Source organism: Zonotrichia leucophrys, unplaced genomic scaffold (genome assembly GCF_028769735.1).
Source record: "Zonotrichia leucophrys gambelii isolate GWCS_2022_RI unplaced genomic scaffold, RI_Zleu_2.0 Scaffold_85_192490, whole genome shotgun sequence".
Classification (NCBI taxonomy): domain Eukaryota; kingdom Metazoa; phylum Chordata; class Aves; order Passeriformes; family Passerellidae; genus Zonotrichia; species Zonotrichia leucophrys.
Window position 1 is genome coordinate 78,483 of NW_026992290.1, and position 26,198 is coordinate 104,680.

Below are 26,198 nucleotides of genomic sequence, written 5' to 3' on the forward strand. Positions count from 1 at the left end.
TCTGAAATTTGGGGCCAAGGACGGGGACAGCAGAGGAGAGGGAGGAGGAGGAGGTATGGGGAAATGGTGGTTTGGGGGTGGAAATTGGGGGGTAATGGGGTCTGAAATTGAGGGGGAAATGTGGGTTTGGACTAAATTTGGGGGAACAAGGATCCTAAGTTGGAAGGAAAGGTTAAATTTGGGGAACAGGAGAGGAGGAACCAAGATGGAGGGGACAGCGAGGAGGAGGAGGAGGAGGAGGAGGAAGGTGGGTTTGGGGGGAAATGGGGTGAAATTCGGGGGAAAGGGTTAATTTAGGGGAAAAGTGGGGATACGGGGAGAGGAGGAGGAGGAGGAGGAGAGGAGGAGGAAGGTGGTTGGGGAGAAAATGGGGTCTAATTTGGGGGAAAGGGGTAATTTGGGAAGGTGGACAGCGAGGAGGAGAGGAGGAGGGGAGGAGAGGAGGGTTGGGGGAATGGGTTAAATTGGGGGAATGGGTTCGGGTTGAAATTTGGGGGGAAATTGGGTTAAATTTTGGGGGAAGAAGAGGAGGAGGAACCAAGATGGAGGGACAGCGAGGAAGGAGGAGGAGGAGGAGGAGGGAGGAGAGGAGGAGGAGGAAGTGCGTTTGGGGGAAATGGGGTCTGAAATTCGGGGGAAATGGGTTTAGGGTGATGAAATTTGGGGGGAAAAAGGATCCAAGTTTGGGGGGAAAGGCTTAAATTTGGGGAAAAGGATGGGGACAGCGAGGAGAGGAGGAGGAGGAGGAGGAGGAAGGTGGTTTGGGGGAAAATGGGGTCTGAAATTGGGGGAAAGGGTTAAATTTTGGGGACAGGATGGGAACGGAGAGGAGGAGAGGAGCAAGTTGGGGGACAGCGGGAAAAGGTGGGTTTGTGGGAAATGGGTTTGGGGTCTGAAATTCAGGGCTAAATTGGGTTTGGGGGTTTGAAATTGGGGGAAAGGGTTAAATTTGGGGGAAAGGACAAGGACAACAGGAGGGAGGAGGAGAGAGGAGGAAGGGTTTTGGGGGAAAAATGGGGTTTAATTTGGGGGGAAATGGGTTTGGGGTCTGAAATTGGGGGGTAAATTGGGTTTGGGGGTCTGAAATTTGGGGGGAAAAAGGATCCCAAATTTGGGGGGGAAAGGGTTAAATTTTGGGGGAAAAGGATGGGGACAGTGGGGAGAGGAGGAGGAGGAGGAAGGTGGGTTTGGGAGGGAAAATGGGGTTAAATTTGGGGGGAAATGGGGTTTTGGGGGTCTGAAATTTGGGTGGAAAATGGGGAGTTGGGGGGTCTGAATTTGGGGGGAAAAGGGGATCCCAAATCTTTGGAATTTTATAGGGGAATTTGTGGCTGAAAAAATGGGAAAAAAGAGCCCAAATTCGGGGGAAAAGGGGATCCCAAATCTTTAAAATTTTATAGGGGAGTTTGTGGCTGAAAAAATGTGAAAAAAGAGCCCAAATTTGGGGGAAAAAAGGATTCTAAATTTAGGGGAAAAAGGTGGGTTTGGGGGTCTGAAATTTGGGGGAAAATGCGGTGAAATTTTTGGAGAAAAAAAGAGGAGAATTTGTGGGGAAAGGGGGTAAAAAGGGCTCCCGAATCTTTGGGGTTTTTGGGGAATTTGTGGCTGAAAAAACGGGAAAAAAGAGCCCAAATTCAGGGGAAAAGGGGATCCCAAATCCTTGGGGTTTTGTGGGGAATTTGTGGCCGAAAAAACGGGAAAAGGAGCCCAAATTTGGGGCTGAAAAACGGGAAAAGGAGCCCAAATTTGGGGTGAAAAAGGGGAAAGAGGCCTCGGAATTGGGGGAATTGGGTAAAAAGGGGATTTGGGATTTCGGGGGGATTTTGGGGGGATTTTGGGGGGATTCTCAGCGGTTTTGGGTCTCCCCGTGCCAGGCCCGGAGCCGCTGGGGGCCGAGGATGAGGAGGAGGAGGATGAGGAGGAGGAGGAGGAGGGGGAGGGGGAGGACGAGGATTCCCCTCCCCCCTCGGGCGAGGGCGGGGCCCCCAGCGCGCCCCTCCCCCAGGCCACGCCCACCGCGGGGGCGGGGCCCCAGAACCTCCTCTATTGGCCCAAGGTAAGGGAAGGAAAAAAACCCAAAAAACCCTAAAACCTCAAAAAAAAACCTTCAAAAACACCCAAATAACCCCCAAAAAAACCACCCAAATGCCCCCAAAAAACCCTGAAAAAAAACCTTAAAAAAACACCAGAAAAACCTCAAAAAACCTCCAATACCAGAAAACACCAATACCCAAAAATCTAAAAACTTTAAAAACACAAAAACCTCAAAAAAACCCTCAAAAACACCCAAATAACCCCCAAAAAACCCAGAAAAAACCACCCAAATACCCCAAAAAATCCTGAGAAACCCTTTACAAAAACCAAAAAAACCTCAAAAAAACCCTTCAAAACACCCAAATAACCCCCAAAAAAACCACAAAAACCCCAATTACCCAAAAAAAATCCCTGAAAAAAACCTAAAAAACCAAAAAGCTCAAAAAACTCATAAACCCAAAAACCAGAAAAACCCCAAATACCCCCAAAAATCCTGAAAAACCCTAAAAACCCCAAAAAAACCCCAAAAAAACCCTAAAAAAACCAAATAACCCCAAAAAACCTGAAAAAAACCACCCAATAGCAAAAAAAACCCCAAAAAAAAACCCTCTAAAACCCCCAAAACCTCAACAAAACTCAATAACCCCAAAAAACCCAAAAAACACCAAATACCCCAAAAAAATCCCTGAAAACCCTAAAAACCAAAAAACCCAAAAAAAAACCCGCCAAAAACACCAAATAAACCCCAAAAAACCAGAAAAAACCACCCAAAATACCCAAAAAAATCCCTAGAAACCCTTAAAAACCCAAAAAACCCCTCCAAAAGACTAAACCCCAAAAAAACCCCAAATACCTTCCAAAAAACGCCCAAAAATAAAAACCATATAAAGCTCAAAATAACCCCCAAAAATCCCCCAAAAAAACCCTAAAAATGCCCCCCAAAAAACCCCAAATACCCTCCCCAAAAAAACCCCGAAGCCCCAAAAACCCCAAAAAACCCCAAAAAACCCAAAACTTCCCAAAAAAACCCTAAAAAACACCTAAGCCAAAAACCCATCTGACAATACCAAAAAGTCCCTAAAACCACACCAACGCTCCCCAAAAATACCAAAACCCTAAAATACCCAAAATAAACCCAAAATACCCTCCAAAAACCCTAAAACCCCCAAACACAAAAAATAACCCACAAAAATCCCCAAAAACACCCCCAACGCTCCCCAAAAATACCCCAAAAAAAACCCTAAATTACCCCAAAATAAACCCCAAATACCCTCCCCTAAAAACCCCCCAAACCCCCGAACTGGGGGTTCCCGTGCTACAAAAATGTGAATTTTCCCAAATTTGCCGTTTTTTGCCCCAGGAGCGGGCGCTGATTCGCCGCCTGGACCTGATCTGCCGGGCCGTGCTGGCGGCGGGGGAGGGGCCGCCCCCCCCCCAGGACCTGGGGGGGCTCCCGGAGCCGGCCCCGCCCCCGGCCCCGCCCGGCCCCGCCCCCCCGGCCATGGCCCCGCCCCGCGGCCGCCACCCCGACAAGGAGTTCACCGTGCAGATCAAGGACGTGAGTGATGGGACAGAAACGGGGGGTTTCACACCCCACCCAAAAACAGGGGTTTTCACCCCAAAATCCCGGCCCTGTGACTAAACCCCGAACCATGGCTTTTCCACCCCAAATCGTGGGCTTTCTCCCCAAAAATGGGGTTTCACCCCAAAACCCGGCCCTGTCACTGAACCCCCGAACGGCGCTTTCCCAAATGGCTTTCACCCCAAAAACGGGGGTTTTCCTCCAAAATCCCGGCCCTGCAACTGAACCCCAAGTCCGATGCTTTTCACCCCAAAATGTGGGGCTTTCACCCCAAAAATGGGGCCTTCACCAAATCCGGCCTGTCATGAACCCAAGTCGTGCTTTTCACCCCAAATTTGGGGGTTTCACCCCAAAATCCGGCACCAAACGAACCCCCGAAACCCAGTGCTTTTCATCCCAAACCCAGTGCTTTTCACCCAAAAACGGGGGGTTTCACCCCAAAATCTGTCCCTGTTACTGAACCCTGAACCGGTGCTTTTCACCCCAAACCCAGCGCTTTTCTCCCCAAAAACGGGTTTTTCACCCCAAAATCCCGGCCCTGTCACCGAACCCCCAAGTCCGGTGCTTTTCACCCCAAATCCAGGGTTTTCCACCCCAAAATCCCATCCCTGTAACTGAACCCCCAAACCCGGTGCTTTTCACCCCAAATCCGGGGTTTTTCACCCCAAAAACCGGGGATTTCACCCCAAAATCCCGGTCCTACAACCGAACCCCCAAACCCGGTGCTTTCCACCCCAAACGCAGTGCTTTTCACCCCAAATGTGGGGTTTTTCACCCCAAAATTCCGTCCCTGTCACTGAACCCCCGAACATGGTGCTTTTCACCCCAAAAACGGGGGTTTCACCCCAAAATCCCGGCCCTGTCACTGAACCCCCGAACCTGGTGCTTTTCACCCCAAAAATGGGGGCTTTCTCACCAAAATTCCCATTGTCGTGAAGGTCTCGGTGCTTTACCCCAAACACGGCACTTTTCATCCCAAATCCAGGGTTTTTTACTCCAAATGTGGGGTTTTTCACCCCAAAATTCCATTCCCTGTGAAGTTCTCGGTGCTTTACCCAAACACAGCGTTTTTCACCCCAAAATCCTGTCCCTGTTATACCCTTGGCGCTTTACCCAAACCCCCAAATCTGGGGTTTTTCACCCCAAAATCCCATCCCTGTTAATCCTTCAACACTTCACCTGAACCCCCAAACCTGAGGTTTTTCACCTCAAAATCCTGTCCCTGTTAAACCCTCACTGTTCTACCCAAAGTCCCAAATCTGACACTTTTCACCCCAAAATCCCATCCCTGTTAAACCGTCATCTCTTTTCCCAAACCCCCCGGGATTCCCCTCACAATTTTCTTACCTTTTTCTTTCACGCGATTCCTTCCCCTCACGATTTTCCGGCCTGTCCTCCATCTTGGGACGCCGTCCCCTCACGACTTTCCCGCCTTTTTCTCCATTTTGTGACCCCATCCCCTCACAATTTTCTCCACCTTTTCCCTCACAATTTTCTCCACCTTTTCGCCTCACAATTTCCCCGTCTTTTCCCTCACCATTTTCCTGCCTTTTCCTCCATTTTGTGACCCCATGCCCTCACGATTTTCCCGCCTTTTTCTCCATTTTGTGATCCTGTTCCACTCACAATTTTCCCACTTTTTCCCTCACAATTTTCCCACCTTTTCCCTCACAATTTTCTCCACCTTTTCCCTCACAATTTTCTTTCCTTTTCCCTCACAATTTTCCTGCCTTTCCCTACCAATTTTCTCCACCTTTTCCCTCACAATTTTCCCTCACAAATTTCCCACCTTTTCTCCTCACAATTCTCCCGCATTTCCCCTCACAATTTTCCTGCCTTTTCCTCCATTTTGTGATCCTGTTCCCCTCACGATTTTTTCAGCTTTTCTTCTCACGATTTTCCCCCTTATTCCCTCACAATTTTTCCATCTTATCCCTCACGATTTTCCCACCTTTTCTCTCACAATTTTCCCGCCTTTTCTTCCATTTTGTGATCCTGTTCCCCTCATGATTTTTCCACCTTTTCCCCTCACAATTTTGCCACCTATTCCCTCACAATTTTCCCGCCTTTTCCTCCATTTTGCGACCCCGTCCCCTCACAATTTTCCCACCTTTTCCCTCCCAATTTTCTCCACCTTTTCCCTCACAATTTTCCCACCTTTTCTCCCCACAATTTTCCCACCTTTTCCCTCACAATTTTCCTGCCTTTTCCTCCATTTCGTGACCCAGTCCCCTCACAATTTTCCCGCTTTTCCCCTCACAATTTTCCCACATTTTCCCTCACAAATTTCCCACCTTTTCTCCTCACAATTTTCCCGCTTTTTCCCTCACAATTTTCCCGCCTTTTCCTCCATTTTGTGACCCCATGCCCTCACGATTTTCCCGCCTTTTTCTCCATTTTGTGATCCTGTTCCCCTCACAATTTTCCCACCTTTTCCCTCACGATTTTCCCGCCTTTTCCTCCATTTTGTGACCCTGTTCCCCTCACGATTTTCCCGCCTTTTCCCTCACAATTTTCTTTCCTTTTCCCTCACAATTTTCTCCACCTTTTCCCTCACAATTTTCCACCTTTTCCTCCATTTTCTGACCCCATCTCCTCACAATTTTCCCGCCTTTTCCCTCACAATTTTCCCACCTTTTCCCTACCAATTTTCTCCACCTTTTCCCTCACAATTTTCCCACCTTTTCCCTCACAATTTTCTCCACCTTTCCCCTCACAATTTTCCCACCTTTTCCCTCACAATTTTCCTGCCTTTTCCTTCACAATTTTTTCCACCTTTTCCCTCACAATTTTCCACCTTTTCCTCCATTTTCTGACCCATTTCCTCACAATTTTCCCGCCTTTTCCCTCACAATTTTCCCGCCTTTTCCCTCACAATTTTCCCGCCTTTTCCCTCACAATTTTCCCGCCTTTCCCCTCACGATTTTCCCGCCTTTTCCTCCATTTTGTGACCCTTTCCCCTCACGCTTTCCCCACAGGAGGAAGGGCTCAAATTGACCTTCCAGAAACATCGGCTGGGGCCCAACGGGGCCCAACGGGCGCCCAACCCTCCCAAGAAAAACAGCAAGAAACTGGTGGAGGTGAGGGGATTTTGGGGAAAAAAACCCCAGTTTTGGGAGTTTCAGGGCACTGCGGGATTTTTGGGAAGTTTGGGTTCCCCTGTGCTCAAATTTACCAACAGTTTCTGGGGAAAAACAGAAAAATATTGGGATTTTTTTGTTACGTTTTGGGGTTAGCGACAGAATTTGGGAGTTTCCAGCCAGTTTTTTTTGGAGTTTTGCCGAAATTTGGGTATTTCTCATTAGATTTTTTGGTTGTTTCGGGGCTTTGTGCCCAAATTTGGGGTTTCTCACCTGTATTTAGGTGTTTCCTGTCAAGTTGTTGAGTTTTGTTGGGGTTGATGCCAAAATTAGAAAGTTTACCCACAGATTTTGGGTTGTTTTTTGGTTTGTGCCCAAATTTGGGGGTTTCCCATCAGATTTTGGGTTTCCCACCTACATTTGGGGTTTTTCCATCATGTTTTGGGGTTTTTCACCCAAATTCGGCCATTTCCTGTTGGATCTTAAAATTATTTTGGAGTTTTTAGGCCAAATTTGGGGTGGGAGTTTTTTAGGAACCTCCAAGGGATTCAGAGCATCAAAACCCCCCAGATTTTTGGGTGCCGCCATTTTCACCCCAAATTTGTGTGGTTTTGTGCCACAGTTTGGGTTTTTATCACTGATTTTCGGCGCTTTTTCCCAAAATCCCCGTTTTTCCCCCCAAGCTGGAGCTGCGCTGCCTCGAGGGGCTCCGGGACCCCCCGGGAGACCCCGAGGGCGCCATGGGGGCCCCTCCCCCCCACCGCGGAGACAACCCCGAATTCGGGGACCCCCGGCTGCACCCGGTGAGCCCCAAAAACCCCGCAATTCACCCCAAAATGGTGAAATACCCCAAACCCTCCCAAATTCACCCCAAATTTTCTTCTCACCCCTCCTTCAGTTCGTGGAGCAGCGACGGGAAAAGTGGCACCGGAAAAAGGTAATTTGAGAACGGCCAAAATTCACGAAAATGGCCAAAAATGGGGATGGGGGCGGGGCCAGAGCCCCTTCCTGTCATTTAGGGGGGTCCTGGCCCCTCCCACTCTTTTAGGGGGTGGGGCATGCTTAAAAATTTGGGCTTTTTCAATAATTTTATTAGGCCACTTTGAAGTATTTAAAATTTTTTAAATAAATTTGAGGGTGTGGCTTGGCCTGACCACACCCATTTAAGCCCCACCCCCTCATTAATAATTTTCTCCTTCTTCTTTTCCAGTTCATCCCCTCCCCCCCCTCAGGTTTGGACCTTTCCAAGATGGTGGCGTTGATGGGGGGCGGAGCCAGCGGCACAGGGGGCGTGGCCTCTCCCTCCTTAGCCCCGCCCCCGCGCTTCCGGCCGGAAGCAGAAGAGGAAGCGGAAGCAGGAAGTGGGTGCTGCCCCCTGCTGGCCGACCCCATGCTGCCGCCCACTTCCGACTCGGATTAAGCCCCGCCCCTTTCTCCTGCCGGGGCCACGCCCCCCTCCCCATATTTATATAAATATGTAAAATGTCTCTGTGTCATAGGGGGGCGGGGCGGGGGGCGGGGCTGAGCGGGGCGGGGCCGAGCGGGGCGGGGTCAGTGCGGGCAGGGCTGGCGGGAAGGGAGGGGCCTGGTGGGGTTTTTTTTTTAATAAAAGGTTTGGAAATGGAGCACAGGCTGTGATTGATTTCTCCCTAATTACCTGCTCATTAAGCGCCTCTTTCGCCTCCCTTGATTTGTCCCTGCTGGTTAATTAACAGCTTTAAGTAAACACTTTTGGTAATTAAAGATGTCTGCACTCACAATTCCGTTTATCACCACAAGATGGCGCCCACCAAGCTGCCCTCACCATTTTCCCGCCTTTTTATCACGTGACCCCCTCCCCTCACAATTTCCCCGCCTATTTTTGTCACGTGATCTCACCCCCCAAAATCCCCGCCTCTTTATGTCGTGTGACCCCGCCCCAACATGTGTCTCCACCTCCTTTACTCACGTGATCCTGCCCCCTCACGATTTCCCCGCCCCATCTTTGTCACGTGACAGCCCCCCTCACGATTTCCCGCCTCTCCCCCATCACGTGATGCAGGACAGGCGCCATTTTTCCTCCCCACCTTTTATTTTTAATTTATTTTTTTATATTTAGGTTTTTTTGTAAATTGTCAGGAAAATTAATACACAAACTCCAGGGGGTTTATGTTTAAAAGGGAGACAGAGAAGTCCTTTTACTTTATTTAAATAAAAAAAAGTAAAAACATAAATTCTTCTGGGGTCTGTCACATTTTTGGAGGATGCAGCCTCCTTTTTATCCCAATTTTTGTCTTTTTCCTCATTTTTGAGGTTCAGACTTCCTGATACCAAAGATTCCTCTATAATGTATAACCCTCCCTTTTAACTTCTAATTCTTACAGAATTTAGTTTTTTTCTTCCCCACTGTTTCCTTCAATGTCCAATTTCATTTATCACCAAATCTAAAGTTTATTTGTAAAAGCAAATCTCTTTTTCCATTCATCAATCAGTGATCTCCTCACCATTGTTTATCCCTATGAAAAACGCCACGCAATTGTTTTTATTTAAAAGCTTATTAATATTAAAATGGTTATAAAGATAGCAATGTAATTAAAGAATATTTTATACAATTAGGATTAGGACAGTATGAGACAATACAAACACAGAGTTACAGACAGTCTGGGCACTTTCTCTGGGCAAAATAAGCCCGAAAAAGGACCAACATTAACAGAGGATTAATCCTTAAAAACAACAATCTGTTGCATATTCAGAACCTCATGCATGATTCATAAATCCCAGCCACGCCCCCTCCTCTTTATTCATCCCCGAGTCACGCGAGGAAAGAACCGTTCACCCCCCGTCACCCGGTTTTACCGATTTCCCCGGCACTATTCCTCAGTTATTTCCCGTTTCTACCCATTCATTTTTACGATTTTTCTTTTTTACGAGAAGCAGCCGCGTCCCCCTTCTCCCCCCGCCGCCATTTTGCCGCCTCTCCCCCTCAGAGCCCCTTTCCCGCCTCTCCCGGTCACGTGACGCTGGACACTTTTGCCACGCCCCCTCCTCTTTATCCGTCCCCGCCTCACGTGAGAAAGAAACCGGTTTTCTACCCCGGTTTTACCGATTTGCCCCCGGTATTTCCCGGTTCTCACCTTTCTCTTTTTCCCGTTTTTTCCCCTTTACCAGAAGCGGCCGCTTCCCCCTCAGCGCCATGTTCCCGCCCCTCCCGGTCACGTGACGCTGAAAAAACTTTGCCACGCCTCCTCCTCTTTATCCCTCCCCGCCTCAGGTGAGGAAGGAACCGTTTCCCACCCCGGTTTTACCGTTTCACCACCCGGTATTTCACGTTTCTCCCGTTCCTACATTCCCCCATTTTCTCTTTTAAGAGAAGCGGCCGCTTCCCTTTCCCCCCCGCCGCCATCTTCCCGCCTGTCCCCGTCACGTGACACAGAAAGTTTACCACGCCCCCCTCCTCTTTATTCATCCCCGCCTCACGTAGTGAAGGAACCGTTTCTCAGCACGGTTTAACGATTTCCCCGGCGTTATTCCTCGGTATTTCCCGTTTCTAACCTTTCTCTTTTGACTGGTTTTCTCCTTTACCAGAAGCGGCCGCTTTTCCCCTCAGCGCCGCTTTCCCGCCTCCCGCGGTCACGTGACCCTCTCTCCCCCCCTCACGGCCCCTTTCCCGCCTCCGCGGGTCACGTGACGCGCTCCCCCCCTCCCCTCGGCGCTCCCGTCCCGCCCTTTTCCCGCCGCTCCGGAAGCGGAAGTTCCCCTCAGGCCGCGGTTCCGGTGGGGGGGGAACGCCGCGGCGCGGGAGGAGGAGGAGGAGGCGGCGGCGGAGAAGGAGGAGAAGGAGAAAACCAAAACTCGGGGCGGCCGCGGCCACAGGGGCGGATCCCGGAGCAGGCCGAGGCTCCCGGGAGGGGCCGCCGGCCCCGCGCGGGCCCCCGGGATGGCGCTGAGCCTGGACCGCGAGGCCTTCTCGAGGCGGCTGCGGCGGCTCTACGCCAGCTGGCAGGTGGGGGAGGGGCGGGGCAGCGGGGGGGAGGGGCGGGGGGGTCCTGAGGGGGGAGGGGGGGCTGAGGGAAACGAGGGGGAGGGGGAGGCTGAGGAAAATTGGGCAGAATTGAGGTAAATTACGGGGGGGGGCTGAGGGGAAATTGGGGGCTCTGAGGGAAATTTGTGAGGGGCGTGAGGTAAATGTCGGGGAGTTGAAGTGAATTTGGGGGGTTTAGATTGAATTTGGGGGGTTTCGGTTGAATTTAGATGAATTTTGTGCGGTTTGAGGTGAATTTGGTGGGTTTGAGGTGAATTTTGGCGGTATGAAGTGAATTGGAAGGGTATGAGGTAAATTCGGCAAACTTGGGGTAAATTACGGGGACTTTGAGGTAAATTTGGAGGAGTTGAGGTGAATTTAAGGGATTTGGATTGAGTTTGGGGGGTTTGGTTGAATTTAGAGGTACTGAGTGTTATTTAGGGGGGTTTGAGGTGAATTTGGTGGTTTGAGATAAATTTCAAGGGACCTGAGGTAAATTTGGCGGGGACTGAGGTAAATGCGGGGGAGTTTGAGGTGAATTTGGGAGGACTGAGGTGAATTTGGTGCGTTTTGAGGTCAATATTCAGGAGTTGAAGGGAAGTTGGGGGTTTGGAGGTCAATTTGTTGGGCTTTGAGGTAAATTTGGGAGGACTGAGGTGAATTTGGGGGGCCGTGAGGTAAATTTGGAAGATTTCAGGTAAATTTGTTGGGTTTGAAGTGAATTCAGTGGGTTTGACATAAATTTTGAGGTAAATTTGGGAGGATTTGAAGTAAATTTGGGTGGTTTGTGGCAAATTTGGGAGTTTTGAGGTGAATTTGGGGAGTTTGAGGCAAATTTGGGAAGTCTAAGGTAAAACTGTGGGGTCTGAGGTGAATTTGGGGCTTATGAGGTAAATTTGGGAGGTTTGAGGCAAAACTGTGGGGTCTGAGGCAAATTTGGGGGTTTTGAGGTGAATTTGGAGAGCCCAAGGTAAATTTTGGGGGATTTTGGTTGAAATTGGGTTGAATTTTGGGGATTTTGTGTATTTTTAACCCTTTTTTTCCCTCAGAAAGGAGAGGATGAGTTTGGGGGTTTATTTTAGTGTAAATTTGTGTTATTTTGGGTATTTTTAACCCCTTTTTTCCCTCAGAAAGGAGAGGATGAGTTCGGGGGTTTCTTTTAGTGTAAATTTGAATTATTTTGAATAATTTTAACCATTTCTTTCCCTTAGAAAGGAGAAGATGAGTTCTGGGGTTTCTTTTGGGGTGAATTTGGATTATTTCGGGTATTTTTAACCCTTTTTTCCCCCCAGAAAGGAGAGGATGAGGTCGGGGGTTTATTTTTGTGTAAATTTGTGGTTATTTTGGGTATTTTTAACCCTCTTTTCCCCCCAGAAAGGAGAGGATGAGTTCGGGGGTTTATTTTAGTGTAAATTTGTGTTATTTTGGGTATTTTTAACCCTTTTTTTCCCCCAGAAAGGAGAGGATGAGTTTGGGGGTTTATTTTAGTGTAAATTTGTGTTATTTTGGGTATTTTTAACCCTTTTTTTCCCTCAGAAAGGAGAGGATGAGTTTGGGGGTTTATTTTAGTGTAAATTTGGATTATTTTGGGTGTTTTTAACCCTTTTTTTCCCCCAGAAAGGAGAGGATGAGTTCGGGGGCGTCGATGCCATCGTGGTGGCCGTGGGGGTGGACGAGGAGATCGTTTATGCCAAGTCCACGGCGCTGCAGGTAAAAAAATGCCCTAAAAATGCCAAAATCTGCAGGAAAAAACCCAAAATCCCTGTGGGAAAATACCTGAGAAAAATCCCCAAAAAATTCCAAAAGTCCCCGAAAAATTCCCAAAATCCCCGAGGAAAAAATCGCCCAAAAAAACCCCAAAATCCCTGAGGAAAAATCCCCAAATCCCCAGGAAAAATTCCAAAAAATCAAATTCCTAAAAAAAAAATAATTTCAAAAATATTTGAGACAAATCCTCAAATCCCCAGGAATAAAAAAAAATTCCAAAGTACCAAATTCCCTAAAAAAATATTCAAAAAATCTGCAAAAAATTCCTAAATCTGCAGGAAAAAAATCCCAAAATTCCTGAGGGGAAGACCCAAAATCCCCAAGGAAAATCCCCCAAAAAATCCCAAAATCCTCCAAAATTCCTGAGGGAAAATCCCCAGTCCTCAGGAGAAATAATGAAATCCCTGAGGCGAAATCCCAAAATCCCAAATTCCCTGAGAAAAATCCCAAATTTCCTGAGGGAAAATCCCCAGAAAAAACAACAAAAATTCTGAAGGAAAATCCCCCCAAAAAATCCCAAAATCACAAAAAAATCTCAGAGAGAAAAAATCCCCGAAAAGTCCCAAAATCCCTGAGGGGAAAGTCCCAAAATGCCTGAAAAAAATCCCAAAAATTCCTGATAAAAACCCCCAAAATCCCTGAAAAAAAAATCCCAAAACCCCCTCAAAAAAATCCCAAAATTCCTGAAAAAAAAATCCCAAAATCTCTTTAAAAAATCTCTGAAAAGAAAACCCCAAAATTCCTGTTTAAAAAAAACAAAGTCGCTGAAAAAAATCCCAAAATCCCCTCAAAAATCCTCCAAAATTCCTGTTAAAAAAAATCAAAAATCCCAAAATTCCCTGAAAAAAAACTCCAAAATTCCTGTTAAAAAAAACTCAAAAAACCCCAAAATTCTTCATAAAAACCCACTGAAAAAAACCCCAAAATCCCTGAAAAAAATCAAAAATTCCCAGACAAACCCAAAATCCCCAAAGAAAGCCCCAAATCCCAGAGGCGACCCCCAAAAGTACCCCAGGGATTTTTTGGGGGGTTCCCAGCAATTTTGGGGAATTTTTATAAATTTTTAAAAATTCCCAATATTTTTTATGGTCTCTTCATTTTTCTAGGGCACTCCCATCATTTTTGTGTTTAATAATTTCAGTTTTTAATGTTAATATTTTTTAAAATTAGTATGTTAACATTTTTTATAATAAGTTTAATTTATTTAGCTAATGTTTTCTTTTCAATATATATTTAATTTATTTTATTTAGAATAGATTCCTTTAATTTTTAACACATTAACCCGGTTTTTACCAGATTTTTATAAATTTTAAAGTATTCCTGTAGTTTTTAAGGTGTTTCCATAATTTTTAGTATATTTTCATAATTATTCATGTATTTTCTCATTTTTAAACATTTCCCCATAATTTTTAATACATTTTCATAGTTTTTAACATGTTCGCATAATTTTTAATGTGTCCCTATAAATTTTAAGGTATTCCCATAGTTTTTAATGTATTTTTATAATTCCTAATAAATTCCCATGATTTTAAATGTATTGCCATGACTTTTAATATTTAATATATTATTTTAATTTTAATAAAATCCCTTAATTTTAATTAATTCCTGTAACTTTTCAGGTGTCCCCATAATTTTTAGTATATTCCCATAATTTTTGATATGTTCCCATAATTTTTGATGTATTCCCATAATTTTTAATGTATTCCTATAAATTTTAAAGCGCCCCCATAGATTTTTATATCTTTTCATAGTTCTTAAAAATCCAATAAATTTAATGTATTCCCATGGTTATTATTTAATTTAATATTTTAATTTTAGTGAATTTCTCAAATTTTAATTAATTCCTATGACTTTTAAGGTGTCCCCATAATTTTTAACATATTCCCATAATTTTTAACGTATTTTCACCATTTTTGACACATTTCTATAATTTTTAAGCAATTCTCATGAGTTTTAGTGCATTCCCCATTTTTAGAGGAATTTTTGTGAGTTTTTAGCTGTCTCTTCCCATTTCTGACCAAGTTTCTATAATTTTTAGGGAAATTCTCTGATTTTTAGGTAAATTCCCTCATTTTTCGGTAAATCCTCTTAATTTTTAGGTAAATTCTTTGATTTTTTTTGTGTTAATTTCCTTTCTTTTTAGGTGAATTCTCTCTTTTTTAGGTGAATTTCTCAGTTTTGGGGTGTTCCTGTCCCTTTTTGTGTTCCTGGGTTGGTTTTTGGGTGTTTTCTGTCCATTTTCTTGGTTTTTCTCCATTTTTGGGGCTTTTCCCCATTTTTGGAATTTTTGTCCATTTTTAGGTTTTCCCTGTTGGTTTCTGTGGTTCCTCTGTCCATTTTTGGGGGCGTTTCTCTCAATTTTTGAAATTTTTGGGGTTTTTTTGGCTTTTTGGGTATTTCTGGTTTCTGGGTCCATTTTTGGGGTGATTTTGACCCTTTTTGGGGTGATTTTGACCAATTTTGGGTTATTTCTGCCCCAGACGTGGCTGTTTGTCCCCGAGCTGACGGACACGGTGACGCCGTTCTGGTTTCTGTTGGTTTTGGGTCATTTTTTGGAGTTTTTGGTCGCGTTTTCAGGATTTCTGTATTTTTGCTGTCCCTGGGTCCATTTTTGTCAGGATTTTTTTGTGTTTTTGACCATTTCCGTGTGTTTTTCGCCCCAGACGTGGCTGTTTGTCCCCGAGCTGACGGACACGGTGACGCCGTTCTGGTTTTTGGTGGTTTTTGGGTCATTTTTTCACCTTTTTTGGTCGCGTTTTCAGGATTTCTGTATTTCTGCTGTCCCTGGGTCCATTTTCACGGGGATTTTTGTGTTGTTAACCATTTTTTGTGTGTTTTTGCCCCCAGCCATGGCTGTTTGTCCCCGAGCTGACGGACACGGTGACGCCGTTCTGGTTTTTGGTGGTTTTGGGTCATTTTTTGGAGTTTTTGGGTCCCGTTTTCAGGATTTCTGTATTTTTGCTGTCCCTGGGTCCATTTTCACGGGGTTTTTTTTGTGTTTTTGACCATTTTTTGTGCCTTTCTGCCCCCAGACGTGGCTGTTTGTCCCCGAGCTGACGGACACGGTGATGCCGTTCTGGTTTTTGGTGGTTTTGGGTCATTTTTTCACGTTTTTTGGTCGCGTTTTCAGGATTTCTGTATTTTTGGTGTCCCTGGGTCCATTTTCACGGGGTTTTTTTTGTGTTTTTGACCATTTTTGTGTGTTTTTCGCCCCAGACGTGGCTGTTTGGCTACGAGCTGACGGACACGGTGATGCTGTTCTTGTTTTTGGTGGTTTTGGGTCATTTTTTGGAGTTTTTTCACCGCGTTTTCAGGATTTCTGTATTTTTGCTGTCCCTGGGTCCATTTTCACGGGGTTTTTTGCGTTTTTAACCATTTTCTGTGTGTTTTTCACCCCAGACGTGGCTGTTTGGCTACGAGCTGACGGACACGGTGATGCTGTTCTGGTTTTTGGTGTTTCTCTGCCATTTTTTCACCGTTTTTGGTCGCGTTTTCAGGATTTCTGTATTTCTGCAGTCCCCGGCTCCATTTTCACGGGGTTTTTTTGTGTTTTTGACCATTTCTCTGTGTTTTTCACCCCAGCCATGGCTGTTTGTCCCCGAGCTGACGGACACGTTGATGCCGTTCTGGTTTTTGGTGGTTTTGGGTCATTTTTTCACGTTTTTTGGTCGTGTTTTCAGGATTTCTGTATTTCTGCTGTCCCTGGCTCCATTTTCACGGGTTTTTTTTGGGTTTTTGACCATTTCTCTGTGTTTCTGCCCCCAGCCATGGCTGTTTGGCTACGAGCTGACGGACACGGTGACGCCGTTCTGGTCCCTGGTTAATTTTGGTGTTTCTCTGCCATTTTTTGGAGTTTTTTGGTCCTGTTTTCAGGATTTCTGTATTTCTGCAGTCTCTGGGCCGATTTTCACGCGGTTTTTTGTGTTTTTGACCATTTCCGTGTGTTTTTCGCCCCAGACGTGGCTGTTTGTCCCCAAGCTGACGGACACGGTGACGCCGTTCTGGTTTCTGTTGGTTTTGGGTCATTTTTTCACCTTTTTTGGTCGCGTTTTCAGGATTTCTGTATTTCTGCAGTCCCTGGGTCCATTTTCACGGGGTTTTTTGCGTTTTTAACCATTTTTTGTGCGTTTCTGCCCCCAGACGTGGCTGTTTGTCCCCGAGCTGACGGACACGGTGATGCTGTTCTGGTTTCTGTTGGTTTTGGGTCATTTTTTGGAGTTTTTGGGTCCCGTTTTCAGGATTTCTGTATTTTTGGTGTCCCCGGGCCGATTTTCACGGGGTTTTTTTTGTGTTTTTGACCATTTCCGTGTGTTTTTCGCCCCAGACGTGGCTGTTTGGCTACGAGCTGACGGACACGGTGATGCTGTTCTGCGAGGAGCGCGCGCTGTTCCTGGCCAGCCGCAAGAAGGTCGAGTTCCTCAAGCAGGTGGCGCAGGGCAAGGGCGGCGAGGGCGGCGCCAACGGGCTGCCCGCGGTCACCCTGCTCGTCAGGGAGAAGGTATGGGATCCATCACCATTTTGGGGCGTTTTTGGGTGATTTTGGGTCGTTTTGGGGTCATTTTGGGGGCCTTGGGTGCCTCCGAGGGGCTGCCCGCGGTCACGCTGCTCGTCAGGGAGAAGGTATGGGCGATTTTGGGTCATTTTGGGTTTTTTTGGGGTCATTCTGGTGTTTTATGGAATTTTTGGGGGTTTTTGTGGGGTCATTTTGGTGTTTTATGGCGTTTTTTGGGGTTTTTGTGGGGTCATTTTGGGTTGTTTTGGGGTCTTTATGGGATCCTGGTGGTCACTTTGGGTTCCTGGTGGTCATTTTTGGGTCATTTTTGGGTGATTTGGAGTAATTTTGGGGTCATTTTTGGGATATTTTGGGTCATTTTGGGTCCCTGGGTGCCTCCAAGGGGCTGCCGGCGGTCACCCTGCTCGTCAGGGAGAAGGTATGGGGGATTTTGGGGTGTTTTGGGGCATTTTGGGGTGATTTTGGGGTTTTATGGAATTTTTGGGGGTTTTTGTGGGGTCATTTTGGGTTGTTTTGGGGTCTTTATGGGATCCTGGTGGTCACTTTGGTGTTCTGGTTCACTTTAAGGTCACTTTAGGTCATTTTGGGTCGTTTTGGGGTCATTTTGGGATCCTTTGGGTCCATATGGGATCCTGGTGGTCACTTTGGGGTTCTGGTTCACTTTAAAGCAACTTTGGGTCATTTTGGGTTATTTTTGTGTTATTTTGGGGTCTTTATGGGATCCTGGTGACCGCTTTGGGTCACTTTGGGGCCCTTTGGGTCATCATGGGATCCTGGTGGTCACTTTGGGTCCTGGGGGTCATTTTTGGATCTTTACGGGATCCTGGCGGTCACTTTGGGTCGTTTTGGGTCATTTTTGGGCCTTTTGTGGTTTCTGTTGTCTCCTTTTGCTCCCTGATTTGTTTGTGGTGGGGCCGAGAGCCTTCCGTGGGGCGTGGCCGCCCTTGGCCACGCCCCCTGAGGGTGTCCCCGCCCCCTGTGCCAGAACGAGAGCAACAAGGCCAACTTTGAGAAGCTTCTGGAAGCGCTGCGGGGCAGCCGGGCCGGGCGGCGCCTCGGGGTCTTCGCCAAGGACAAATTCCCGGGGGAGTTCATGCGGAGCTGGAACGAGGCCCTGAGCAAGGAGAGCTTCGAGAAGGTCCGGGGGCGGGGCCTAACCGGGGGGCGTGGCCTGTGGGTGTGGGAGTGGTCAGTGTTGGGTGGGAGGGGTCAGTTATGGACAAATTCCCGGGGGAGTTCATGCGGAGCTGGAACGAGGCCCTGAGCAAGGAGAGCTTCGAGAAGGTCCGGGGGCGGGGCCTGACACAGGGGGCGGGGCTTGGGCTGGGTGGGAGGAGCCTAGGCTGGGTGGGAGGGGTCAGTTATGGACAAATTCCCGGGGGAGTTCATGCGGAGCTGGAACGAGGCGCTGAGCAAGGAGAGCTTCGAGAAGGTCCGGGGGCGGGGCCTGACACAGGGGGCGGGGCTTGGGCTGGGTGGGAGGGGTCAGTTATGGATAAATTCCCATTGGAGTTCATGCGTAGCTGGAACGAGGCCCTCAGCAAGGAGAGCTTTGAGAAGGTCTGGGGGGCGGGGCCTAAACCAGGGGGTGTGGCCTGACACGGGGGCGTGGCCAAAGTTGGATTGGAGATGGGTCAATGCTGGGTTTGAAGAGTTTGGTTTGGGTTGGAAGGGTCAAATTTTGGTCCAAAGGGTTGAAGCTCTTTGGAGTTTGGTTGGCCCCGCCCACTCTGGCCACGCCCCCAGGCTGACGTCAGTGGCACTGGCTATGGCGGCCAAGGAGGAGCAGGAGCTGGCCCTGGTTGGGTTCAGTCAATCAATATTGGGATAAATCAATCAATGATGGCTTGGCCACGCCCCCAATGACCACGCCCCTTAGCCACGCCCCCAGGCTGACGTCAGTGGCGCTGGCCATGGCGGCCAAGGAGGAGCAGGAGCTGGCCCTGGTTGGGTTCAGTCAATCAATATTGGGGTAAATCAATCAATGATGGGTGTAATTAATTAGCAATGGCCCCGCCCACTCTGGCCACGCCCCCAGGCTGACGTCAGTGACACTGGCTATGGCGGCCAAGGAGGAGCAGGAGCTGGCCCTGGTTGGGTTCAGTCAATCAATACTGGGATCAATCAATCAATATTGGGATAAATCAATCAATGATGGCTTGGCCACGCCCCCAACGACCACGCCCCTTAGCCACGCCCCCAGGCTGACATCAGTGGCGCTGGCCATGGCGGCCAAGGAGGAGCAGGAGCTGGCCCTGATGCGCAAGGCCGGGTTTAATGAACCGATATTGGGCTAAATCAATCAATGATGGGTTTAATTAATTAATGATGGCCCCGCCCACCGTGGCCCCGCCCCCAGGTTGACGTCAGCGCGGCAGTAGCCCTGGCCATGGCGGCCAAGGAGGAGCAGGAGCTGGCCCTGATGCGCAAGGCCGGGTTTAATGGATTAATGACGGGATAAATCAATCAATGATGGGTTTAATCAATTAATGATGGCCCCGCCCACCGTGGCCCCGCCCCCAGGTTGACGTCAGCGCAGCAGTAGCCCTGGCCATGGCGGCCAAGGAGGAGCAGGAGCTGGCCCTGATGCGCAAGGCCGGGTTTAATGGATCCATGATGGGATAAATCAATCAATAACTAATTAAATCAATTAATGATGGCCCCGCCCACCGTGGCCCCGCCCCCAGGTTGACGTCAGCGCAGCAGTAGCCCTGGCCATGGCGGCCAAGGAGGAGCAGGAGCTGGCCCTGATGCGCAAGGCCGCCGCCATCACCTCCGAGCTCTTCACCAAGTTCTTCAAGGAGCGCGTCATGGAGATCGTGGATGCAGATGAGGTGGGCGGGGCTTAAAGGGGGCGGGGCTAACCCAAGGGGTGGGGCCACAAGGTGGGGCGGGGTAAAATGGGAGGTGGGACCAAAATGGGAGGGGCAAAAACGGGAGGTGGGACCGAAAATGTGGCACCAAAAATGGGAGGTGGGACCGAAAATGTGGCACCAAAAATGGGAGGTTTGAGATGTGGGTGAGCCAAAAATGGGAGTTTTGAGGTCAGGTTGGACTCCCAAAAATTGGAATTTCGGGCTCCTAAAAATAGGAATTTTCTGATCAGGCTGGACACCTAAAACTGGGAATTTTGGGGACAATTTGGTCCAAAAATCAGAATTTTTAGGACCAATAAAATCGCCTTGCCCAACATGGCACCAAAATGATGTATTTAACACAATTTGCTCCAAAAATTGCCGTTTTACCTTAAAACTGACCCAAAACTTGGCATTTTCAGGGTCAGTTGCACCCAAAACCCAACATTTTGAGGTAAAACTTGCCCAAAACTTGGCTTTTTTTGGGGCCAGTTTTTCTTAAAAATCGACATTTTTGGTTCAGCTCCATCCGAATTTTGTCATTTTGGGTCCAAACCCCGACATTTTTGTCCCGTTTTGGGGCTGGATTTCTGTCACTGAGACCCGGGGGTGGTTCTGTGATGTGGTGATGATGTCACGATGACGTCGTGATGACGTCACGCTGACGTCACGGTGCAGAAGGTGCGCCACAGCAAGTTGGCCGAGGCGGTGGAGAAGGCGATCGAGGAGAAGAAATTCCTGGCTGGGGCCGACCCCTCTGCGGTGGAGATGTGCTACCCGCCCATCATCCAGAGCGGCGGCAACTACAACCTCAAATTCAGCGTCGTCAGGTACGAAAACTGCGCCAAAATCGCGTTAATTTAACCCAAAATAGAAACATCGCGAAAACGGCAAAAATCCGCTCAAAAATTCACCAAAAAAATCCCAAAAAATTCATTAAAAATCACTGATACATCATCCAGAGCGGCGGCAACTACAACCTCAAATTCAGCGTCGTCAGGTACCAAAATCCCCTTAATTTAACCCAAAATAGAAACGTCGCAAAAACGGCAAAAATCCGCTAAAAAATCGGCCAAAAATTCACCAAAAAAATCCCAAAAAATTCAACAATCATCATCCAGAGCAGGGGCAACTACAGCCTCAAATTCAGCGTCGTCAGGTACGAAAAATGCGCCAAAATCGCGTTGTTTTAACCCAAAATAGAAATGTCCCAAATATTGCAAAAATCCGCTCAAAAATTCACCAAAAAAATCCCAAAAAATTCATTAAAAATCACTGATACATCATCCAGAGCGGCGGCAACTACAACCTCAAATTCAGCGTCGTCAGGTACCAAAACTGCGCCAAAATCGCGTTAATTTAACCCAAAATAGAAATGTCCCAAATATTGCAAAAATCCGCTCAAAAATTACCCAAAAAAATCCCCAAAAATTCATTAAAAATCACTGATACATCATCCCCCCGTTTTCCCCATTTTTTCACCGATTTCCACCCCGTTTTTTTTTTGTTTTTCCCAATTTTACCCAATTTCTTCGTTTTTCACCCCAAATTTTGGCAGTGACAAGTCCCACATGCACTTTGGGGCCATCACCTGCTCCATTCCTGACTCCATTTTCCCTCTATTTTCCCCATTTTTTCACCGATTTTCACCCCGTTTTTTTTGTTTTTCCCCGATTTTACCCAAATTTCTCATTTTTCACCCCAAATTTTCAGTGACAAGTCCCACATGCACTTTGGGGCCATCACCTGCTCCATGGGCATCCGCTACAAGTCCTACTGCTCCAACCTGGTGCGGACCCTGATGGTGGACCCGTCCCAGGACATGCAGGACCATTACGGGTTCCTACTGACCCTTCAGGAGGTGCTGCTGAGGGAGCTGAGACACGGTGAGTGACCGCTGAGTGACCACTGAGTGACCACTGAGTGACCACAGTGACCACAGTGACCATAGAGTGACCACTGACCCATAGGGACTGACCCGTCCCAGGACATGCAGGACCATTATGGGTTCCTGCTGACCCTCCAGGAGGTGCTGCTGAGGGAGCTGAGGCACGGTGAGTGACCGCTGAGTGACCACTGAGTGACCACAGTGACCATAGAGTGACCACTGACCCGTAGGGACTGACCCGTCCCAGGACATGCAGGACCATTATGGGTTCCTATTGACCCTTCAAGAGGTTCTTCTGAGGGAGCTGAGACACGGTGAGTGACCGCTGAGTGACCACAGTGACCATAGAGTGACCATAGAGTGACCACTGACCCGTAGGGACTGACCCGTCCCAGGACATGCAGGACCATTATGGGTTCCTGCTGACCCTGCAGGAGGTGCTGCTGAGGGAGCTGAGACACGGTGAGTGACCGCTGAGTGACCACAGTGACCATAGAGTGACCACAGTGACCATAGAGTGAGCACTGACCCGTAGGCACTGACCCGTCCCAGGACATGCAGGACCATTACGGGTTCCTGCTGACCCTTCAAGAGGTGCTGCTGAGGGAGCTGAGACATGGTGAGTGACCGCTGAGTGACCACTGAGTGACCACTGACCCATAGAGTGACCACTGACCAGTGACTGACCCATAGGGACTGACCCTGTAATAACCCATCCATGACTGACCCCATAAGAAACCCTCAATGACCCTTAGAGTGACCCCTGAGTGACCACAGTGACCATTGAGTGACTGCAGTGACATCCAAGTGACCACTGAGTGACCACAGTGACCATAGTGACCATAGAGTGACCATTGACAATTGACTGACCCGAGTAACCACTGAGTGACCACTCAGTGACCATAGAGTGACCACTGAATGACCACTGAGTGACCTTTGAGTGACCACTGAGTGACCACTGAGTGACCACTGAGTGACCACAGTGACCCTGAGTGACCACTGAGTGATATTAGAGTGACCGCTCAGTGACCACAGTGACCATTGACTGCAGTGACCCCCGAGTGACCACTCAGTGACCACAGTGAACACTGAGTGACCACAGTGACCACTGACCCACCACAGTGACCATAGAGTGACTGCAGTGACCACTGAGTGACCACAGTGACCCTGAGTGACCCTAAATGTGCCCCAATTCCTGAATGACCTCCTAAACCCTGAGTGACCACTGACCCTCAGTGACCCCTGACTGACCCCTGCGTGACACCCCGTGTGATGCCCCTCGATGCCCTGACGTGTGACCCTCTAAACCCCCCGTGTGACCCCGTTTCCAGGCGCCCGGCTGTGTGAGGTGTGTGCCCCTCAGTGACTGACTGACCCCTGACCCTGAATGACCCCTGACCTTGACTGACCCCTGACTGACCTCTGACCCCTGTGTGACCCCTGCGTGACCTCTGACCCCGTTCAGGCGCCCGGCTGTGTGACGTGTACGGCGCCGTCATGGACGTGGTGAAGAAGCAGCGCCCGGAGCTGCTGGGAAAAATCACCAAAAACCTGGGGTAAAAAACGGGGAAATTGGGAAATTGGGGTCATTCTGGGGTCATGGGGTCATTGTGGGCAAGATCACCAAAAACCTGGGGTAAAAAATGGGGATTTTGGGTCATTGGGGTCATGGGGTCATTGTGGGCAAGATCACCAAAAACCTGGGGTAAAAAATGGGGAAATTGGGGTCATCCTGGGGTCACGGGGTCATTGTGGGCAAGATCACCAAAAACCTGGGGTAAAAAATGGGGAAATTGGGAAATTGGGGTCATTCTGGGGTCACCTTGGGGTCATTGTGGGCAAGATCACCAAAAATTTAGGCAAAAAAATGGGATTTTGGGTCTTTGGGGATCACCATGGGTTACCCTGGGGTCATTTCTGGGCCAGATCACCAAAAATTTGGGGTAAAAAACAGCGATTTTGGGTCATTCTGGGTCATCCTGGGGTCATTGTGGGCAAGATCACCAAAACCCTGGGGTAAAAAATGGGGATTTTGGGTCATTCTGGGGTCATTGTGGGGTCACCATGGGGTCATTGTGGGCAAGATCACCAAAAACCTGGGGTAAAAAATGGGGATTTTGGGTCATTTGGGTCATTCTGGGGTCATGGGGTCATTCTGGGCAAGATCATCAAAAATTTGGGCTAAAAAAATGGGATTGGGGAAATGGGGTCATTGTGGGCAAGATCACCAAAAACCTGGGGTAAAAAATGGGGATTTTGGGAAATCTGGGGTCACCATGGGGTCACACCAAGGTCATTGTGGGCAAGATCACCCAAATTGGGATAAAATGGGGATTTGGGAAATATGGGGTCATTGTGGGTCACAGGGTCATTGTGGGCAAGATCACCAAAAACCTGGGGTAAAAAATGGGGATTTTGGGAAATCTGGGGTCACCATGGGGTCACCATGGGGTCATTGTGGGCCAGATCACCAAAAATTTGGGGTAAAAAACAGCAATTTTGGGAAATTGGGGTCATTCTGGGCAAGATCACCAAAAATTTAGGCTAAAAAAATGGGGATTTTGGGTGATTGGGGTCATTGTGGGGTCACCATGGGGTCACCCTGGGGTCATTTCTGGGCCAGATCACCACAAATTTTGGGGTAAAAAATGGGGATTTTGGTTCATTCTGGGGTGGGCGATTTTGGGTCATTGGGGTCACTCCGGGGTCACTCCGGGGTCACCGCGGGGTCACTCGGGGTCACCGCAGGTTCGCCATGGGCATCGAGTTCCGCGAGGGCTCCCTGGTGATCAACAGCAAGAACCAGCAGCGCCTGCGCAAGGGTGAGAGACCCAAAATCGCTGATTTTCACCCCAAAACTGCCCGGGAGCCCCCTGGCACCCCTGAGCCCGAGATTTGTGCAAAAATCCCCGGGTTTCACCCCAAAAATTCGCCTGTTCCGCCTCAAAATTCACCTTTTACACCCCAAAATCCCCTTTTGTCACTCCGAAATTTCCCTTTTTCACCCCAAAATGGGATTTATTCCCAAAAATTCTCGGGTTTCACCCCAAAATTCACCAGTTCTGCCCCAAAATCCCCGAAATTTACCCCAAAATTCACCTGGTTTTCCCCAGTTTTTTAAAATTTTTTTCCCTGTTTTTGCCCATAGTTCCCATTTTAACCAAATCCCCTGGTTTTGCCCATTTTTGCCCCAATCCAAGCGTGGATTTTTTGTTTTGTTTTTTTTTTCCCCGTTTTTCTTGTTTTTAACCGATTCTGTGTGTTTTCTCCCCGTTATTTCAGAGCTGCCTTCCCCATTTTTCCCCTTTTTTTTTCTTGTTTTTTTCCCCAATTTTTCCCCTTTTTTCTTGTTTTTTTCCCCAATTTTTCCTGCGTTTTTTCCCCAATTATTTCTTCATTTCCGCATTATTATGTTTTTTACCAAAACCCCGTGTTTTCGCCCCAATCCAGGCATGACCGTGGCGCTCTCAGAGCCACCTCCCCTTTTTAATCATTTTAACCAATTTCCCTTATTTTTCCCCGTTTTTTTGGGGTTTTTTTCCCCAGGATTTCCCTGTTTTTGTTGTTTTTACCGATTTCCCGTGTTTTCGCCCCAAACCAGGGATGGTGTTCAGCGTGAACGTGGTGCTCTCGGAGCCGCCTCCCCTTTTTAACCATTTTAACCAATTTCCCTCAATTTTTCCCCGTTTTTTTGGGGTTTTTTTCCCCAGGATTTCCCTGTTTTTGTTGTTTTTACCAAATCTCTGTGTTTTCGCCCCAAACCAGGGATGGTGTTCAGCGTGAACGTGGGTCTGTCCGAGCTGCCTTCCCCTTTTTAATCATTTTAACCAATTCCCCACGGATTTTCCCCGGGTTTTTTTTGATTTCTCCCCGTTTTTGTTGTTTTTACCGATTTCCCGTGTTTTCGCCCCAAACCAGGGATGGTGTTCAGCGTGAACGTGGGGCTCTCCGAGCTGCCCAATCGCGAGGCCAAGCGGCCGGAGGAGCGGAGCTACGCCCTCTTCCTGGGGGACACCGTCATGGTGGACGAGGTGGGCGGGGCCTGAATTAGCCAATCACAGAGCAGGGACACACCCACACACCCGCCAGTCACTGTAGACACGCCCACACAGCTGCCAATCACAGCAACACTGACCAATCACAGCCAGGCCCTCTTCCTGGGGGACACCGTCATGGTGGACGAGGTGGGCGGGGCTTGTTAAACCAACCAATCACAGCGCAGGGACACGCCCACACACCCGCCAGTCACTGTGGGACAACGCCACACACCCGCCAGTCACTGTAGGACACGCCCACACAGCTGCCAATCACACACACACTGACCAATCGGCCTCGCCTCTTTCCTGGGGGACACCGTCATGGTGGACGAGGTGGGGGTCCCGAATTAACCAATCACAGCCCAGGACACGCCCACACACCCGCCAGTCACTGCGGGACACGCCCACACAGCTGCCAATCACACACACACTGACCAATGGC

At 48.3% G+C, this 26,198-nt stretch overlaps 2 protein-coding genes across 2 annotated transcripts in view; both read left to right on the top strand.

Annotated features, from left to right (window-relative positions):
* The window catches only part of CHD8 (chromodomain helicase DNA binding protein 8), a 61,790-nt gene extending 53,469 nt beyond the window's left edge, over nt 1–8,321 (top strand). The window contains exons 32-38 of the mRNA XM_064737577.1: nt 190–247; nt 1,875–2,056; nt 3,395–3,592; nt 6,595–6,696; nt 7,380–7,499; nt 7,595–7,633; nt 7,907–8,321. Of these exons, the coding sequence (XP_064593647.1) occupies nt 190–247; nt 1,875–2,056; nt 3,395–3,592; nt 6,595–6,696; nt 7,380–7,499; nt 7,595–7,633; nt 7,907–8,116 (909 nt within the window). The 3' untranslated portion in view covers nt 8,117–8,321. The remainder of the gene's footprint in view (nt 1–189; nt 248–1,874; nt 2,057–3,394; nt 3,593–6,594; nt 6,697–7,379; nt 7,500–7,594; nt 7,634–7,906) is intronic.
* Nucleotides 8,322–10,430: 2,109 nt separating this feature from the next.
* Nucleotides 10,431–26,198, top strand: part of SUPT16H (SPT16 homolog, facilitates chromatin remodeling subunit) — a 40,384-nt gene continuing 24,616 nt past the window's right edge. Inside the window, exons 1-10 of the mRNA XM_064737589.1 lie at nt 10,431–10,678; nt 12,314–12,406; nt 16,788–16,961; nt 17,962–18,114; nt 19,664–19,810; nt 20,510–20,661; nt 21,545–21,717; nt 23,185–23,275; nt 24,468–24,541; nt 25,638–25,750. Of these exons, the coding sequence (XP_064593659.1) occupies nt 10,613–10,678; nt 12,314–12,406; nt 16,788–16,961; nt 17,962–18,114; nt 19,664–19,810; nt 20,510–20,661; nt 21,545–21,717; nt 23,185–23,275; nt 24,468–24,541; nt 25,638–25,750 (1,236 nt within the window). The 5' untranslated portion in view covers nt 10,431–10,612. The remainder of the gene's footprint in view (nt 10,679–12,313; nt 12,407–16,787; nt 16,962–17,961; nt 18,115–19,663; nt 19,811–20,509; nt 20,662–21,544; nt 21,718–23,184; nt 23,276–24,467; nt 24,542–25,637; nt 25,751–26,198) is intronic.